Raw genomic sequence first — 16674 nt, 5'->3', positions numbered from 1 at the left:
GAGTGCAGGCTGTAGAAGGGCCAGAAAATTTGTGAAAAATGCAGGAAATCCATAATATATTCAGAGCTCTATAGCAAATCAAGGAATATACAAGATGATCCTGAGAGGTCTAGTGAAATTCAAATAATACTTCAAGAAAGATAGGAATATTTGTGTCAGCTCTATGATATACAGTGTAAAATAGGGAGTATCTTATGCCCAGCTCAGGACTCGTAACCAGCCATGCACAGCATTGGCCCACTCCCCCCAAGTGGAGATTAGACAACTGGCCCATCCAGTGGTGTATGTAGCTCTGCAGGACCATTCATGAATCAAGCCAGTCAGTGCAAAATACAAATAACTAATAAATACATGGGTTGGAATACATAAATAGGTGGGATATCTTGTGAATCAATATCAGAGGTGCATAATATGCTGGGAAGATATGAAACATTACACAGCTGATATTTTCGGTGAATAACCACAGCCATAGGTCAGACACTTGGAATAGTTTCTGACATATCACGGAATGCATGGCGCATCTTGGCTATGAATGCATATATGTCCCGGGTTTCGTTCAGGTCATCTAGCAGAATAGGTAGAGTTGGAAGCAAAGGAGTCGTCGTGATGACTGTGTTTCTCGTATCAGGGATACGCTGGGAAGGAATCAGAAATAGTCGCTCGCCTTTGTAAATTTTACTGGACACGTCCAGTACAAAACTGTATTCACGATCTGGCGCCGTCTTGTCGATGGCCGCGAAGCGGAACAACAGGCGGTCTCTGTCAATACCTTCAACAACGCACTGTAGCCTATCTTGGCAAGCGCGAAGCTCTGGAAGCAGTCCGGCAGCGTGCGTCTCAAGTATGGAACGTTCCTTCGCCTTTTCTGTCGCACGTCAGTACCTCTTGCAGAAGCAGGAAGTCGATTCAAGATACCTCTTCGCAAGTTCGCAGTAACAGCGCGATACTGTTCCAGCTCGACGTCTATAGACGCGCACTTCTGACGGATCGCGGCAAGCTGCTTCCGAAGGGCGGAGACGGATGATTCCGCCTCCTTCGTCTCCTGCTGTTCCTTTTCAAGCTCTGTGCCACATGAGGGTGAGCTGGGCGAGGCAGAGCGACTCACTCACGCTTCAAAAGCTCGATCTCCCTATTCTTACAGTCTGTAATTTCAGTCTCAATCTGCTGCGTCTTGTCCGCTATCCTCTTCTTCTCGGAAACGTAGGCATTCTTGCGATTGGTGATCTCGGTCACCGCGCGGTTCCCATAGCTTGACACGGCCTTCAGGAAGTTACGCGTAGATGCTTCATAGGCCTCAATCTTGGGGTCAATATATGGATTCTGGGATGCGAGGATAGCAGCAAGATTCAAGCGGGAAGGGTCCATGTCGCGAGGTCGTCAGAGTTGAAGATGGCCGAGGCGAAATGAGGACAAGATAAACACGCGAACTGCACGTGATCGCGCCCATACCGTGTTCGTGTCCCCAAGTGCATCCATCTACTTCGTTATCCACGCCCATCGACGCCTCCTGGACAGATATGCTGGCCAACCGCGCTAAACACTCGTCGTCTCCTGCGCCGGGACCGTCGTCGCCAGTGAAGAAGACTCTTCCGGAGCTACCGCATGCATCCAGCCCACGACCAGACATATCCGGGCTACCTGATCAGAAGGAGAACAACCATCCGTACTACCGCGATGTACACATGAACACCGCAAAGGGCTACACCATGTCTCCGGCAGATATACATATGAACACCGCAAAGGGTATGACCATGGCGAACGATATTCATATGGAGACAGCGAGGGGCGGAACGACCTTGAAGCAACCCGGTTTCCAGCTTTGGGAGAGGGAATTATTGGACAGTCCAGAAGTACGGAGGAAGTCGACCGTGGCACAACTATGTAAGTCCGGCAGTTCCTCGAAGTCCGTGTTTCCCCCTGGTACGACAGCCACTGCAGATTGCGACGTACTGATCTTGGTACGACACAGATTTCCTCGACTATTACTTTCAGCTCCTAGGCTACATCTCAGGTCGTAAAGATAGGAGGGCCAAGTTTGACGCTGATACTGCGTCGCGTCATCTCAGCTCCTCGGAATATAATAAAGAGTTCAAATCGTACTGTGGGCGGGAACGCGTCTTGCTGCGGAAGCGGCGTACGAAGCTGAAGGTCGACCAGTTCCATATCATCGCGCAAGTGGGGCAGGGCGGCTATGGAGAAGTGTACCTTGCGAGGAAGCAGGATACAGGCGAGGTGTGCGCTCTCAAGAAGATGAGGAAGAGGACACTGCATAAAATGGACGAAGTATGGATCACCTCTTTATTCGATTCTACCATGATTTCCTGATCTCTCGATAGGTTCGCCATGTTCTCGTCGAGCGCGATATCTTGACGGCCACGAAGACACCGTGGCTCGTTCGCTTGTTGTATGCCTTCCAAGACCCAACCTACGTCTACCTCGCTATGGAATACGTTCCGGGTGGTGACTTCCGCACTCTTCTCAACAATTCCGGGGTCCTGAAGGAGGAACATGCACGGTTCTATATTAGTGAGATGTTCGTGGCTGTCAATGAATTGCATACGCTCGGTTACATTCATCGAGATCTCAAGCCAGAAGTACGTGTCGTTTCACTTTTGCCTTGCTACATCTGACACAACTGATAGAACTTCCTCGTGGACGGGACGGGCCATGTCAAACTGACTGACTTTGGGCTCGCTACCGGTGCTTTAAACCCGAGACGGATTGAATCCCTGAAAGTCAAGGTGCCATGATTCCATCCTTGTTCATTAGCATCTTCATAACCATCTGTTTAGCTGGATCAAGTAAAAGACAACGAGGTAGTGCACAGGTCCACGCTCGAGCGTCGTTCCATCTACAGATCCATCCGACACGAAGATCCTCGCTACGCAGACTCCATCGTCGGCTCCCCGGATTACATGGCGCCCGAAGTCCTGCGCGGGAAGCCGTACTCGTACTCTGTCGACTATTGGTCCTTGGGCTGCATATTCTTCGAGTTCCTCGCCGGCTTCCCCCCGTTCAGCGGTGCGACACCTCAGGAGACTTGGACCAATTTGAAGAATTGGACCAAGGTCCTGAGGAGACCCGAGTATGATAAACCTGAGGATCTCATCTTCAACTTGACGGACGTAGCATGGGACGCGGTCACAAGGTACCAATCTCGTGCTCTGTTCAGCCTGTATTCTAACGCTCTTTCGCCAGGCTCATTGCACACTCCAGTGTCCGTATCTCAAGTCTATCTCAGCTGGCCGACCATCCATTCTTCGAAGGGGTTAATTGGAAAGACCTGCGTTCTGTCCAAGCGCCCTTTGTACCCGCACTGGACTCGGAGATTGACACGGGTTACTACGACGACTTTACCTCGCCCGAAGACATGGCCAAATACGCCGAGGTCCGAGAGAAACAAGCGAATGTCGACAAGGTCAAGGAGAAAGATGAGCCATCTACCAGAGGCGTATGGGTTGGTTTTACGTTTGGCAAGAACGGACCGGGCGTCAAGGCCATGAACGCTATGGGAGGCTACGACGAGAGTGGTGCGATGGCCACCATCTTCTAATTCACTAGAGTTTCTGGTGTTACGCACGTAATGTTTCGTTCTTGGTATCAAATCGCTTTCGATGTCTTCGTGGTATATATACCCTAATCCTACATTTTGTGCGGGCACGATGCAGGTTCAGTAATCACCTGATCGCAATAAATAAAGCTAGTCAAGATGGTATTAATAGTGTACTGAAACAGATGCTAACACAACAACATAGCAAAGCAACTCCCGGTGGTATACAAGAAGACGATGCATAAATGGGCGTGAAGTCAAGACGGCGAATAAATAAGGTCAGATCTCCCTCTCGAGAGGTTGAATGCGACCAGTCTCGTCCATTCGGGCACTGACAAGCTTCATCAGCAAAATCGCTCGCGATACGCAGGAATAAGACTCACAGGACTTCATCCTCGAGATCAGTGTGCTCCTTCACACGCATGTGGATCATGGGTAATGCGAAGATGAGACCGGCTACAAGGAGGATCCAGGTCGAAAGGAAGAGGTTCATATATCTACCAAAACTGATTGAGCGCTCGCCTTCATGGGCTGTTCCGATCAGACCACTCACGGAATGCCAACAGCATCCGCTCTCCAGACACCGGCGGCGGCAGCGCTCTGGAGGGACTTGTCTGTCAAGCCGGACAGCTAGATATCAGCGCCCATACCCAAGGAAGCACTAAACAAACTCCGACGCACAGAAACCAGTGAAGTGAGCCAACTTGGCAGGGTCGTTGGACATGGCGCCCATCAGCCAGTACGCCGTTGTTTGCCACATAGCATCAAGGATGCCGCAGAAGATGTAGAACCAGATGCGACCCGGATAGCCATCGTCGTAGATGTCCATCTTGTGGTCGCCCTCGGCTAACACCGATGCACGGGTGTAGTCCCTTTCAGCAGATTAGCGTCACAGAGCTGCATAATGCAAAGAAAAACGCGGTACATACTTCTGGTAGAAATATCCCCAAATGTGGACGACAAAAACCATGACGAAGAGGATTGCCCACCCAGCAAATGCGCGAACGCGACGACTGATAAGCTGTCTGTCAAGAAGAAGGCCGATAGAGAGTGATCCAATAATTTGCGAAAGCCAGTACACAAGGTTGTTGAGGGAACGAGCGCGGATGTTGAAGAGGGCACCGTTATAGTCGTTGAATTCTACGAGGGACTACAGTTTAGCATTGCACGGGGGAGTAAGAATGGGATGGTAATTACGCCAGGTGTAGAACCAATTACTAGCGAAGAACATGGGGAACAGGAGGATGATCCAAGGATCAGTGCGGAGGGCGACCCACAGCGCGTAGATCTCGGTCTTCCACGACGGATGGCGAGGCGTAGTCACCTTGCTGCCGTCGCTACGGATCATCTTGTGTGGGTTGGCCATGAGCATGGGGATGAGGGTGCCGATACCGGTGAGGACCAGGAAACCGATATACGTGCCGTTGCTGACTTGGTTCCCGGTGGAGTGGAAGTTTTGGCCGAGCGAGACCGAGGAGCCGATCACGCCGCCCAGGTTGAAGATGGCCCAGAAGATACCAATGAAGATACCCTTCTGCGCCTCGGTTGGGTACGCTAACATGAGAGAACCTTGGGCTGTCCACAGCAGTCCGGCGCAGAGGCCAAGTACAGCTCCTGCGGCGATCACGAAGGCCTTTGCACCGGGATGGATATTCAAAGCACTGGTGCAGAGTTGGCACACGCCGAGCAAGAAAAACGCGCATATACTCACAGGTAAGACCCAATGTAGAGCGCGTAGCCGCCGCTTCCAATGAGGAGCGTAAGCCGAGGGCCGATCACGTTGTTAATGGATCTACGAACGTGTGGGTCGTTCAATCGCAAAAGCACAAGACAATCACGTACCCAGCGAAGAACGCGCAGACGGCAAAGGTCGCGTACAGGGCAGAATTGGCATTCGCGCTGGTGGTAGGATCGATCTGACCGCCCCCTCCGAGACCGTTCAGAGAGTTGAAAAGACCGGGACACATGAAACAGACGAAACCGAGCATGGCGACCTGCGTGTACGAGTTGTAGTACAGGCCCTTGAGGCCCGTGGGCCGCCGGTAGAGAGGCTCTTGGTGGGAGCTGCCATCCTCGCTGCCCACGAAGACCTTTTCCTGCGCGCCCTCAGACATGGTCGGCGTCGACGAGGGGAGCGAGCGACGGTGGTAGCGCAGAGGCTGGGGGCGGGTGTCAAAAGAGGGAGGAGTGAAGGAGAGTTGACATTATAAGCGAGCGAAGCGATACGGTCCTGGGCAAGTCCCGTTTCACTTATCGCCCATCATTTCGGCCTCGCGTGCGCTCTGCTGCCTTGATACCGCGTCCAACTTACTTGTTATTTTTTGTTCATGTCTCGGTCCTCCTGGACGCCGTTCTACAGCCCAACGATACCCGCAAACCGAGGGCGACAACGCTAGTGCGCTGTTTGTCTGAATCCCGCACAGCCTTCAGCTGACTCGGACGGCAGATGGCTGCATGCTTCAGGGGACCCTGCCTCGAAATTATTTTTCGTCAACAAGGCGCCCTGCGGTCACGAGCGGCTCGCTGCTGATTCTCCACTGCCCTCTGTCGACCTTCCTCGAGCTTCGCAGAAGGGCCCTACGCGAGGGCGTGCCTGATCATCTAGCGTTTAAATGCGTCGCTTGACCACCGCAACAGACACCGACGGCCAATCGTTTGATGGTCCGACGTTGCTCAAGCCCCCGACCTGACGACCTCCTCCAAAGCTGAGCCGCTCTTGAAGCCTGACAAGCTTGAAGCTGTATGCCGCGCACTTGTGTTATCTCCTTGACCGATGGATTTTTTCTCCGTGACGCCACCATCACCGCCTACTGAATGGCGACGGATCATGCATCCCCGACTTGCTCCCGATATAGAGAACTCAGGAAGTTTTCAATTATGGGCCATCCACGATTGGCTCTTCTCGCTCTTCCTAGGCTGTCCCAGGCGGCCCAGGAGCCTGTGTCGACTTGCAACGGGCAACAGTCACCCTCATTTTCACTCCATGACGTGCAGAGTACTGGCATATATTATCAGCTCGTTAGAGTCATCGCAGATCGTTCTTAGAATATACAAATAATAAGAAGACAGCGGGGAAAGGGCAAGTTCGCGAGTATGTTTCAAGCGCTTCATGAGAGGGAGAAAAGAAACAGAGCATTCGGTCCAAACAAGGTCTATTTGACACCCACCAATCGTCACCAGGAAACGGAAGGGTGACGACTGGATTCAACGAACCAACGCCAGAGAAAGGTAGAGACGACGTTCATTTACTCCGCCGTGTAGCCTGTGGTCTCGGGCTGTGAGTTGGTAGTCGCAGAAACAGCGCGCGAGCTGACATTGGCGAAAGCGGGCTTCAAGACGGTGTGGTACACGGTTTGAGCGCCCTAGTGAGTGAAGAAATGTTAAGCATACACAGGGGTGCGATGACGTCAGAATGACGACTCACGCGGAAGGCAGGGAGCTGTAGCCAGAGAGTGAACAGAGTCTTGAAGGTGAAATACCAGGGGAAGTAGTAGAGAACGATGCGGAGGGCAAAGCTCTCCAGGAAGTTGAAGAAGCCGAAGACGACCCAGTACGTAAGCCACTGGGTGTCGTCCTGGGGGCCGGGGCTCTCGAGCGCGCGGAAGGAGAAGTAGGCGGGGAGGGCCCAGCCGACGAGGTTAGAGGTGGGCGACGCAAGAGCGTTGAACATGTGGAAGAGACCGATGATGCCTACGGCGCCGAGGAAGGCGTAGGTCTTGGGGACTTGGGTGCGTTGCTCGAACGTGTTCAGAGCGGGATATTTCGTGAGCTGACGCAAAAGGGCGTCAGACTCGCCCGACGACACATTCTGCGCAACAGTCGCTCACCTCCTTGTCAAGCTGGGACACATAGTAGCTAACTTTATTTTGGGCCTGCTGGAAGGCGGGGTGCTGTTGGACTTTGTCGGCAGCGGACATCTACGGGCGCATACGTGGCGAGACGCAAGCGAAAAAGAGGGTCAGTAATTCGCATCTGACTAGTCTGTCGTGTCAAACGTCGCCCACAAACCTTTGCAGAAACTTTGTGTGCTATGAGACAAGGGCTGGTGGTCGTGCGGGAGGAAGAGACAGAGGAGAGAGCGCAGAGGGGCGGGTTGATATGGCAGAGTTTACACGTGTTTGGGGCCTGCCTACGTCAGCTAAGCGCCCCGCAGCCGTTACGGGCCTCTGCCACTCCTCTCCTGCACTCCTCCCAATGGCAGACTACTCCGCGATTCAGGTTTGCATGTCATCTGCTGCCGTCCTTGGGATTGTCTGACGTTCTGCTAGGCGCTGCACAAGTCGGCGCCCGCGTTCTCGCCCTATGTCCCCGTCGGGCTGCTTCCGTATATCGCGTTCGTTCTGCTAGGCGGCACGTTTGCACTCGCTTTCTATTTCTCGACGTACGTGTCCATACTCTTATCCGCAGTCACTACGCTAATGCCACGTATCCTACAGACTCCCTAAAACGACTGTCCCTGTCCAAGAGACCCTCATTGCCTCGCTTGCCAGCGTCCTCGGCGGTTTCGGCGTAGTCGCGCTTTTCAACAGCGTAGGCGTTTACGTGTAGCCTTGCAACGAGTCGCTGTTATTGTACCCTCCAAAATGGCGCAAGCGCCGGCGTGCCGGCCATGCGAATGCCCTGACGAGCGCCCATACAACTCCGAAGCGGCCTGCTCAGTTGTTGACACGCCAGCCGTGCTTGCAGTTCACGCACTAGTCTGTGTTAGCCTGTGTGCAATGGGAGAGCGTGGACGGGATCGTACCGTGTACAAGATTGTAGATCCTTCGTCGGCGCTTCTCAGCTAGTAATTGGGATTATGAGCGTTTCGGAACATGAGTTTATACCTGCCGGAATTCGCACCTGCATCTCCTTGGAATACGCCTCCATGTGTCCGCACTCGGGGCACTTCTCCGTAACCTGACGAACCCTTTAGTCTCCTGCTAACCCCGGGACGTAGACAGGACGTACCTTAAGCAAGGCTTCGTCCCCCTGGTGCACTTTGGTCTGCGTCTTCCCCTTCTGTCTCAGCGCAGACGGGAACGCATCAGGATGTGACCGAGTAGTGATGACGATGTTCTCGTATGCTGGACAGCGGTCAGCCTTGTTCTGCGGGCCATCAAACCCACTCACAGCTGGCGGGTTCTTCATGTCCGCATTGCTCGCAGTTCACCACGACCTCATCATCGCGGGGCAGGTTAAGCAAGGTCCCGCAGTCAGGGCAAAACAGCAGCGACCCTGCATCGCGCGTCAAGTCTCGTTGTAAGTAGCATAACAGACTAACATACCTATCTTTTCTGCCAGACGAGGCGTCGGCATTGATCCTTAACTTGTTTGAATTCTGACCACGGTTCCCAAATTTACGATCGCGGGTCACGTTCCTGGTGATCAAAATCACGTGCTTTGGTACGATCACTCTCCGGCAGAAGCCGAATGTTTCACCGCCAGAGCTTGCTTGACAAAAGTACAAGAGGGCTGCTCAATTCTCAACTGGCTCCCGTCGTTCAAGCCGTCGTTCGTTCAATCGCGCCCAAAAGAGCGAGAAAGAAGTGATGGCTGATGATTCGAGACCACGTCCATGTGATTTGTCTCTCCCAGCTTGCCACCGGCGTGGCTCGGCCATCTCTTCTTTCTCATTATTTTTAGCACGACGGATTGAACGAACGAACGAACGACGGGAGGTAGTTAAGAATTGAGCAGCCCTAACGGCACGTCGTTCGGCGCGTTGTGCGCTGTAGCAACCTCAGGAACCCGCGCTGCAGGCAGCCGAGCTGCGTACGAGCAGACCAGTCGATTTGATGCGCATACCACCGCGTCGTAATCGCTCTTGTCCTCGACCGGGCTACGGGACCCATAAGAGTGTGAGCTATCATCCTGTGTGGCGCACAAGCGACTGTCTTCCGTCCTTCGCACTGGCATGGCTCGCGCCCTACAATAAAGGCACCCTTCTGAGGTAACCCATGTTTTTGTTTTCTGCGCGCTCGGCGAGATGTCACGGTGCTATGGGCCTCCTGCCCAGGCGCCATATAACAGGACAAAGGGCCTCTGCTTATAACTCCGACCGGTTCCACTCGACCCCCCACTCACCATCTGAGCCTCTCCCCATCCGCGCAGGACGCGTTTTCGTCTGCTATCTATTAGAGTTCCTGGTCTGCACGATACCATAGACGACCCTGCCAGTGACACACTGCCGACTAATCTATCTGCCTTTCTGCTATACTGTCTACTCGTAATCCATAATGCCAGCCTCAGCGCGATACGAAAGGAAGTTCTCCGTCGCGGAAGGGTACGAGGAATACAGGCAGTGGCGCCTGCAGCACATCCTCTGGATCAACCGCTACACCAACGCCTGGCATAAATACGTCTGCCGCAAGAACAGCAGCCAGCTGGTACGCAAGGGTACGGCATGGGAGCTTGCGAAACGGAAGGGCCTGTCAATAGATACCCGCAAGGCCGTCAATCTGAACTGGGGTGCATGTGTAGCGCAACCTAAGCCGGTGGTAGAGGTGGAGTACATATACACCTCGCCCGTGAAAGAAGGGTGGGTACTGCGTTGGTCGGTGCAGCAGCTTGTGGCTTACCATCTCCTTCTCTAGACATTATACTCCCCGCCAGCCAGAAGCATGGCCTCAGAACGACCCCGCTCATGAGCAGCGAGGGACCTGGTACCGGGGCCAATGGTACCCCAACTATGCATCCCAACCCTACGTGCGCAAGTTCTCCCAGACCACGTACGAGGAGACGTACCGACCGTACCCTGACGCCCTCGACGAAGCGCAGGCCACGCATTACCACCGGGACCTGGCCGCAATGCGCCACCGGACCGAGCGCAGAGATGCGGCGGACCGCGCCTATGTCAGGGAGTTCAACCTCATGGTTGAGCGGCCCCGCTCGCGCACACCGTCCAGGGTGATGTCTCCGCACCCCCTTGATACGCCCCAGGCGCCACGGATCGCGCACCGACAGCTACCCAACATCCGTGAGCCGGAGGAGGTTGATGAGAGCGAGGAGCCGTCGCGGAAGCGTAAGCGCGAGTACGCGCCGTCGCCGTCGGATCATGAGGTGTACCACCCACGCCCGTTACGACCTTACCAGGACCCTTATTTGCGTTCGCCGCCGCCGTCGCGCCGAGAGTCGCCTGTGAAGACCAGGATGCGCCGTGCATAACGATTTGGGTACGTTCCCCGCAGCATATGTCTTCCATCGCTTTACTGACAACTTGGCTTTGTACAGCATCTGGATGCCCTCCACGAATTCATGAATACGTTCTTTGTCTTGTGATGGCCATTCGTTCGACGAACCCCCACGATTTCACCGTGCTGTCTATACTGTACATGGTTGTATTATTCCTTCCTTCTTGGTCGACCCTCCTTGTAGCCTGAGCATTGCAACGGACTCGTATCTATACCTCTGTCTCCATAATCTCTGTATCTACTACTTTTCTTTGTGTACACGACCAAGTGTGCATACGCAACTTCGATCGATGATGGTGCTATAAATAGCCGCTATGATCTCGTCCGAGAGCTGCCTTCGCGCTTCTGCTCCTATCGGGATTCAGAGTCCCGTTACCGCTGCGGTGCTGAAGATATTACAACCGCTACGATGGCCCAGCTCCCGGACACAAGCACCCAATCTAACTACTTCCAGGTCGCGACCGAGCACGTCGCGTTTGTCTGGACGATCGACTGGGATGCGAAGAAGATCGTCGGATCAGCCACGCATACCCTGAGGATAAAGGAGGACGGCGTTAAGGAGGTCATGTAGGTACCCATACCACGAACAACGGGTTGTGATACTGAGGGACTGCGTCCAGCTTTGATACTTTTGATTTGGCGATCAAGACCGCCGAGGTGGAGGGGAAGTCCGTTTCGGTTGGTATGCCAGGAATGCAGGGGGATCTGAGTTCTGAAGCTTGCCTAGTATGATCTAGGGGAGAAGCATGGAGTGCTAGGCTCAGCTCTGAGCTTACCCCTCCCATCGGGACTTAAGTCTGGGTCTACTGTCTCTGCCAAGATTACATACGAAACGGGGTCTGGCGGCACGGCCCTGCAATGGCTCGAGAAGGGGTACACCAGAAGCTCCTTTTCTTCTCGTACAAAGCTGACATAATTCATGGCTGAAGGCAGACACAAGGGAAAAAGTTCCCCTACCTCTTTAGCCAATGCCAAGCTATCTTAGCTCGCGCCGTCGCTCCGTTACAAGGTAGGTCGACTGCAATGTCTTCACCAATAGTATCTGACGTGAATAGACACGCCATCCCTAAAGATTGTGCGTGGGCCCCAGCTAGCCTACTCAATCCACGCTCATCCTATTCACGCATGGTAGACCTACGAAGCACAGGTTTCGTCCGTCCTCCCGGCTCTCATGTCCGCGATCCGTGTCTCTCCCCCAGCAGAAGGTCCCCCTCATGACGGAAAAGTCATAGGCAAGGACGTAGTAACATATGTATATAAGCAGGTAAGCTATCGCAGATCCCTACGTCAGCATTTGGTGTTCAACACGTCTCCTGAAGCCCGTTTCCATACCATCCTATCTGCTCGCCATAGCGAGTGGTAATATCCATTACCGGGCGTTCCAGGTGCCGGAAGGTAAAACGTGGAAGAGTGGTCTTTGGGCAGAGCCTGAAACGCTGGACGCCGCATACTGGGAGTTCAAGGAGGATACCACCAGGTAATGGGCTTGTCTAATCCTCCTGTCTTCATTTGCTCAGTCGTAAGTAGATATTTGGCGACAGAGGAGAGCGTCATCGCGCCGTATCTGTTCAGTGTCTACGACGTTCTGGTACTTCCTCCCTCGTTCCCCCTCGGAGGCATGGTAAGCGTGCGCTCTTACCCGCATCGTGTATTTAACACTCTCTGCAGGAGAATGCCTGTTTGACATTCCTGACGCCTAGTGAGTGCTTACCGTATGTTGTCATGCGTAAGATTACAGACGTTACTTTTTTTAGCTCTTCTCGCGGGTGACCGGTCTCTCGTCGACGTCGTCGTCCACGAATTGACCCACTCTTGGTTCGGGAACCTTGTGACGTGCGTAGAATTCCTCCAGCGGTTTGGAGTGTTTCTAATGCCGTACTTCATCCCCCTAGTGCACACTCATGGCACTATTGGTTGAACGAGGGATGGACGACGTACATGGAGCGGGTCCTCCTAGGAAAATTACACTCGGAGGCAGAGCGCGGTTTCTCCTACCTCATCGGGTCGAAAGCCCTGCGTGACGCGCTGAGAGAAAACCAGGATACGCCGAAGTACCAGCGCCTTGTCATCGAACTCGAAGTTGGCGAGGACCCAGACGATGCCTACAGCACAGTTCCCTATGAAAAGGGTTCAAATTTCCTCCTGTACCTTGGCACGTCATTGTTAGCTATGCGGAAGGGTATGGCTATACTGACTGTAACCGCTTTAGAGAGAACATTGGGTGGCCTCGACGTTTTCTTACCCTACGCGAGCGACTACGTAAACACTTTCAAGGGTCAGAGTATAACCAGCGATCAATGGAAGGCTCATCTGTACGATTACTTCCGAAAGCGCGGCGCGGACGATAAAATAAAAGCATTGGATAGCGTGGACTGGAATGTACGGCTATTGCTTTCCTCTCCCTTCGGTTTTGACTGAACCTCCCTAGGCATGGCTATACGGAGAAGGTCTTACTCTCCCTGAACAAATCGAGTACGACACCACCCTAGCCAAACGAGTTTACGCTCTGGCCGAACGCTGGAACTCGGCGCGTTCTGTGAAGGACGTAGCAGACCTCGACTTCCAAGAGAGTGACATAGAGTCGTTCAGCTCAAACCAGAAAGGTGCGGCATTCTGTCCTAGGTAGCTCGTAGCCTAATGTCGTAACTCGCTACAGTGCTGTTCCTTGATACCCTGCAATCTTACCCGGCCCTTCCTGCTTCTCATGTTGCTCATCTGGGCAAGTTGTATGGCCTGGCTACGTCAGGCAATGCAGAAATCCGATACCGATTCTACGGAGTTGCCCTCCTTGACCCGTCATCGGCCGCTGCAAAGGAGTGGGCAGAGACGGCTATCAAGTGGGTCAACGGTGAGGACGGGACCGGGGTCATCAAGGGACGGATGAAGTTCTGCAGACCCACATACAAGGCGGTGTACAAAGTGGACAAGAAGTTGGCTAGGGACGCGTTTGCAAGGTCGAAGGATGGGTTCCATCCGCTAGCGAGTAAAATGATTGCGAAGGTGAGGCGTAAGATCCACCGCCATGCCAAGGTTGCTAACGAACCTCCTGAAATAGGACCTCGAACTTGCATAAGCCTTGTGATGTGTTCCCCTCATGAACGCTCAGGACGTTCGTATTGTATCATAATGCGAGGTGTGTCAAGTGGAAGATCCTATCTACGTTGCAATCCAAACCGAAGTCGATCATGTACCTGTATCATTACTGCTCGCCTACTTGAAATCGCCCCACAAGTCCCCGAAAACATCGTCCTTCTTCTGAGTCTGAGCAGGCGCGGTAGTCGAGAACGGCGAGCCAAAGAGATCGTTGCTCGCAGCAGCAGGAGCCGTAGTAGCCGCCGATGAGCTCCAGACATCATTCATGGCAAACAACGAATCTTGCTGAGCTGCTGGTGCGGGCTGGCTTGCAGGGTTAGACCACAAGTTACCCTGAGCCGGGGGGACGGGTGCGCTCCATCCTGAACTGGCTCCCCACATCCCGGCGCCGTTGGTACCCATCATACTGACACTACTCTGGGACTGGGTATGTGCATGAGTCGGCTGGGCTTGAGGCTGGCCCCAGGGCGAAGCAGCCGCAGGTGCTACACCGAATGTGCCAAAGCCCGGCTGTGCCACGGGTGTCGCGGCAACAGGTGAAGGTGCAGAGAATAGAGACAGGATATCTTGCTTCACGTCTTTCTTAGGAGCGGAAGTACTGGTTGGGGACATGCTGTTGTTAGAGGGTGTCGGTGGGGAGTGGAAATCGAGAGAGAAGAGGTCGTTCTCAGGCGCTGGAGCGGGAGCCGGAGCAGGAGTCTGCTGATGTGATGGGGCTTGAACCTGGGCAGCCGCAGCCTTGCTTTGCTGGACAGTCGTGGATAGGAGTTGGTGCGGCTGAGGTTGTCGCGTCGTGACGGGGGGAGCCGGTTGTCGGGTCGATACGCCCTGTACAACGCTAGGTCGGGAAGAGTGGGATGGCGCGGACATGGCTGGGGGCGGTGATGCTGGGGCAGCAGGTGCAACTTCTGCGCCGTTATCGAGGACGGAGGGATCAGCGGGTAGAGGCCCATCCATGGCCCATCGGCGCGTTTCGTACTTTGAGCGGATGAAGGACTCTATTTTACTAAAAATGATGCAAGTCAGTGGAGTAGCCATTGCGACTGGTCGGGGACATACTGATCGGGGGGAACATGTCCTGCCTTGAGATGGGCTTCCCAGTATGCATTGGCTCGGCGATTTCCCCATTTTTGTACGGACTAGAGGGGAAGCACTTAGCGGCTGGACTCTGCAATACAGTAAACATGACTCACGGCCATTTGCTCGGGGGTCCATATGTCCAGGTCGACGGACTTCACCCTCGAGATATGCGTGCCCATGGATCGATGGATACCCGAGCATCTAATGCACAGGAAGACGCCACTAGCATGGGACTCTAGTCAGTTCATATCCAGCGGCTATGACTGCCTGACAGAACGCACATATTCCATGAAGCCCAGCGAGGATCTGAGGACCGTCAGCAAAGTTCGCGCATCCCCTGGACCAACATCTCACCGTTCCGCTTGCAGTCAGCACAGACTTTGTTTTCGGGACGCTTCAGGAGCTCGCGGAGCGTTCTAGCGTGTCTCTCGGTGGTCGCCTTGTCCTGGCGCGACATGATAGCAATCGATAGAAAGCAGGAGGATGAAGGCACGGAACGTATGTAATAAGTGTGCGAAAGTGCTGCACGCGTTATTCGCGCCACCACTGACGAGGCGCGTCGTGGCTTGCCCCGACGACCTTCCGACAAGCGTACAAAGTACACTTGGTTCACGCCTCGCTTTCACGACGACCAGTAATGTCTACTGCAGCAGCAAGGGCTGCAGCGCGGAGGAAGGCTCTGAGTGAGCGGGGTACCGACCGTCTCGCGAAACTTACGACCACGGCGAGGGGGGAGGATTCGCCTGTATACAGGCCTGAAGGTACGTTATCCTCAGTACGCTATGTCCGGCTGAAGTACAACTTGCGATGCAGAGAAATCGTTACTGAACCCGACTGACAACCTCAGAAACTTTGTCGGCGAGGACTCAAATCTCCCGCCGCCGATTCCGAGTTCAAGACCCGCCGCGTCCCACCGCACGCCGTCTTCCTCCGCGTCCAGTCCGCCGTCAGACCCTTCAGTATGGTCCCAGGAGCAGCAAATGCAATTTATGCAGGCACTCATGGGTGCTGGCCTTGGATCTATGGATCCTTCCAACCAGTCCCGACCACCACCGTCCATAGCCTCACCAGGCAGTTCTGCCGCTCAACCTGAGGACCCGCTAGCAGCCATGATGTCTGCCCTAACGCAAATGAACCCGCAAGCAGGTGGGCAGGGTGCTGTCCCCAATCCGTTCGCCATGCCCGGCGCTGCATTCCAGCCCCCTCCGCAGGCGCCGCCCAAACCACAGTCAAGGCTCAAGAAATTCATGCCTCTCATTCACGTCCTCGCTACGTGGTTCCTGCTCGCGTACTATGTGTTCTGGAAAGAGCCTGGCGCGTATATGACACAACCCACTGCCTCTGCTGTCTCGGGGAACCTATGGCAGCGCTGGGCGGATCTGGCCTGGAGGAACGCGAAAGTGGGATCTGCAGCCGTACAATTCGTGCCGTTCTTCTGGGCATTCACAACATTGCAGGTTGTGCTGCACTCGTATCGAGTATTTTCTGGTTTGGTAAGGGCAATCGACACAATCAAGCTGAGTAGGGTATTGACTTGTTGGGTGATGTAGGACACTATCCAGCCACCAATGCTGTTATCTTTGGCACTACCGCAGCTGCCTAAGCCGCTACCCTCAGTGATACTTACTGGGATGAAATATATGCAGATAGGGGGCGCATTTCTGGATGATCTCGCTGCTCTAATATTTGGGCTGGGGATGATTGTATGGGTTGCTACTTGGCTGAGCAGTTAGTGTACGCCGGACATAAAGGTGTTTTTGTATCACCGTCCTTAGGAGC

General features: G+C 54.0%; 10 protein-coding genes across 10 annotated transcripts; 5 read left to right on the top strand and 5 right to left on the bottom strand.

Annotated features, from left to right (window-relative positions):
* Positions 1-355: 355 nt before the first annotated feature.
* Positions 356-1365, bottom strand: GLOTRDRAFT_113607 (uncharacterized protein; the record flags this gene model as incomplete). Its single annotated transcript, XM_007863211.1, has 4 exons — positions 356-610; positions 665-865; positions 916-1062; positions 1110-1365. The coding sequence occupies 4 exons, from the start codon at positions 1363-1365 to the stop codon at positions 474-476; spliced, it is 741 nt and encodes a 246-aa protein (XP_007861402.1). The 3' UTR covers positions 356-473.
* A 362-nt stretch (positions 1366-1727) lies between these two features.
* GLOTRDRAFT_32140 (kinase-like protein) lies at positions 1728-3553 on the top strand (the record flags this gene model as incomplete). The annotated part of the gene is made up of 6 exons (XM_007862101.1): positions 1728-1881; positions 1970-2283; positions 2337-2537; positions 2643-2741; positions 2793-3148; positions 3199-3553. The coding sequence occupies 6 exons, from the start codon at positions 1728-1730 to the stop codon at positions 3551-3553; spliced, it is 1479 nt and encodes a 492-aa protein (XP_007860292.1).
* Positions 3554-3929: 376 nt separating this feature from the next.
* Positions 3930-5538, bottom strand: GLOTRDRAFT_31626 (MFS general substrate transporter; the record flags this gene model as incomplete). The annotated part of the gene is made up of 7 exons (XM_007862074.1): positions 3930-4047; positions 4104-4164; positions 4232-4422; positions 4480-4690; positions 4748-5211; positions 5262-5342; positions 5393-5538. 7 exons carry the CDS (start codon positions 5536-5538, stop codon positions 3930-3932), a joined length of 1272 nt encoding a protein of 423 aa, XP_007860265.1.
* Positions 5539-6538: 1000 nt separating this feature from the next.
* On the bottom strand, positions 6539-7606 carry GLOTRDRAFT_135709 (uncharacterized protein). Its single transcript, XM_007863210.1, has 4 exons — positions 7559-7606; positions 7378-7467; positions 6975-7319; positions 6539-6912 (listed from the first exon to the last, which is right to left on the bottom strand). The coding sequence occupies exons 2-4, from the start codon at positions 7465-7467 to the stop codon at positions 6796-6798; spliced, it is 552 nt and encodes a 183-aa protein (XP_007861401.1). The 5' UTR covers positions 7559-7606; the 3' UTR covers positions 6539-6795.
* A 138-nt stretch (positions 7607-7744) lies between these two features.
* On the top strand, positions 7745-8098 carry GLOTRDRAFT_102818 (uncharacterized protein; the record flags this gene model as incomplete). Its single annotated transcript, XM_007863209.1, has 3 exons — positions 7745-7768; positions 7819-7931; positions 7987-8098. 3 exons carry the CDS (start codon positions 7745-7747, stop codon positions 8096-8098), a joined length of 249 nt encoding a protein of 82 aa, XP_007861400.1.
* A 107-nt stretch (positions 8099-8205) lies between these two features.
* On the bottom strand, positions 8206-8848 carry GLOTRDRAFT_124895 (uncharacterized protein; the record flags this gene model as incomplete). Its single annotated transcript, XM_007863409.1, has 6 exons — positions 8206-8244; positions 8295-8333; positions 8393-8449; positions 8501-8616; positions 8663-8767; positions 8818-8848. The coding sequence occupies 6 exons, from the start codon at positions 8846-8848 to the stop codon at positions 8206-8208; spliced, it is 387 nt and encodes a 128-aa protein (XP_007861600.1).
* A 770-nt stretch (positions 8849-9618) lies between these two features.
* On the top strand, positions 9619-10994 carry GLOTRDRAFT_109338 (uncharacterized protein). Its single transcript, XM_007863208.1, has 3 exons — positions 9619-10070; positions 10126-10704; positions 10763-10994. Exons 1-2 carry the CDS (start codon positions 9769-9771, stop codon positions 10694-10696), a joined length of 873 nt encoding a protein of 290 aa, XP_007861399.1. The 5' UTR covers positions 9619-9768; the 3' UTR covers positions 10697-10704; positions 10763-10994.
* Positions 10995-11071: 77 nt separating this feature from the next.
* GLOTRDRAFT_53987 (uncharacterized protein) lies at positions 11072-14264 on the top strand. The gene is made up of 15 exons (XM_007862241.1): positions 11072-11289; positions 11343-11400; positions 11450-11595; positions 11652-11731; positions 11778-11797; positions 11855-11986; positions 12042-12199; positions 12250-12343; positions 12391-12421; positions 12477-12555; positions 12615-12874; positions 12932-13101; positions 13151-13325; positions 13379-13722; positions 13778-14264. The coding sequence occupies exons 1-15, from the start codon at positions 11132-11134 to the stop codon at positions 13793-13795; spliced, it is 1923 nt and encodes a 640-aa protein (XP_007860432.1). The 5' UTR covers positions 11072-11131; the 3' UTR covers positions 13796-14264.
* Positions 13933-15362, bottom strand: GLOTRDRAFT_69441 (ArfGap-domain-containing protein; the record flags this gene model as incomplete). Its single annotated transcript, XM_007863207.1, has 5 exons — positions 15250-15362; positions 15177-15201; positions 15009-15117; positions 14875-14954; positions 13933-14821 (listed from the first exon to the last, which is right to left on the bottom strand). The coding sequence occupies exons 1-5, from the start codon at positions 15350-15352 to the stop codon at positions 13933-13935; spliced, it is 1206 nt and encodes a 401-aa protein (XP_007861398.1). The 5' UTR covers positions 15353-15362.
* A 170-nt stretch (positions 15363-15532) lies between these two features.
* On the top strand, positions 15533-16628 carry GLOTRDRAFT_32105 (uncharacterized protein; the record flags this gene model as incomplete). The annotated part of the gene is made up of 3 exons (XM_007862099.1): positions 15533-15670; positions 15711-16388; positions 16446-16628. 3 exons carry the CDS (start codon positions 15533-15535, stop codon positions 16626-16628), a joined length of 999 nt encoding a protein of 332 aa, XP_007860290.1.
* Between the last annotated feature and the right edge of the window lie 46 nt (positions 16629-16674).

Source organism: Gloeophyllum trabeum (assembly GCF_000344685.1).
Source record: "Gloeophyllum trabeum ATCC 11539 unplaced genomic scaffold GLOTRscaffold_00001, whole genome shotgun sequence".
Classification (NCBI taxonomy): Eukaryota; Fungi; Basidiomycota; class Agaricomycetes; order Gloeophyllales; family Gloeophyllaceae; genus Gloeophyllum; species Gloeophyllum trabeum.
This window is presented reverse-complemented; position numbering and strand designations above follow the sequence as displayed.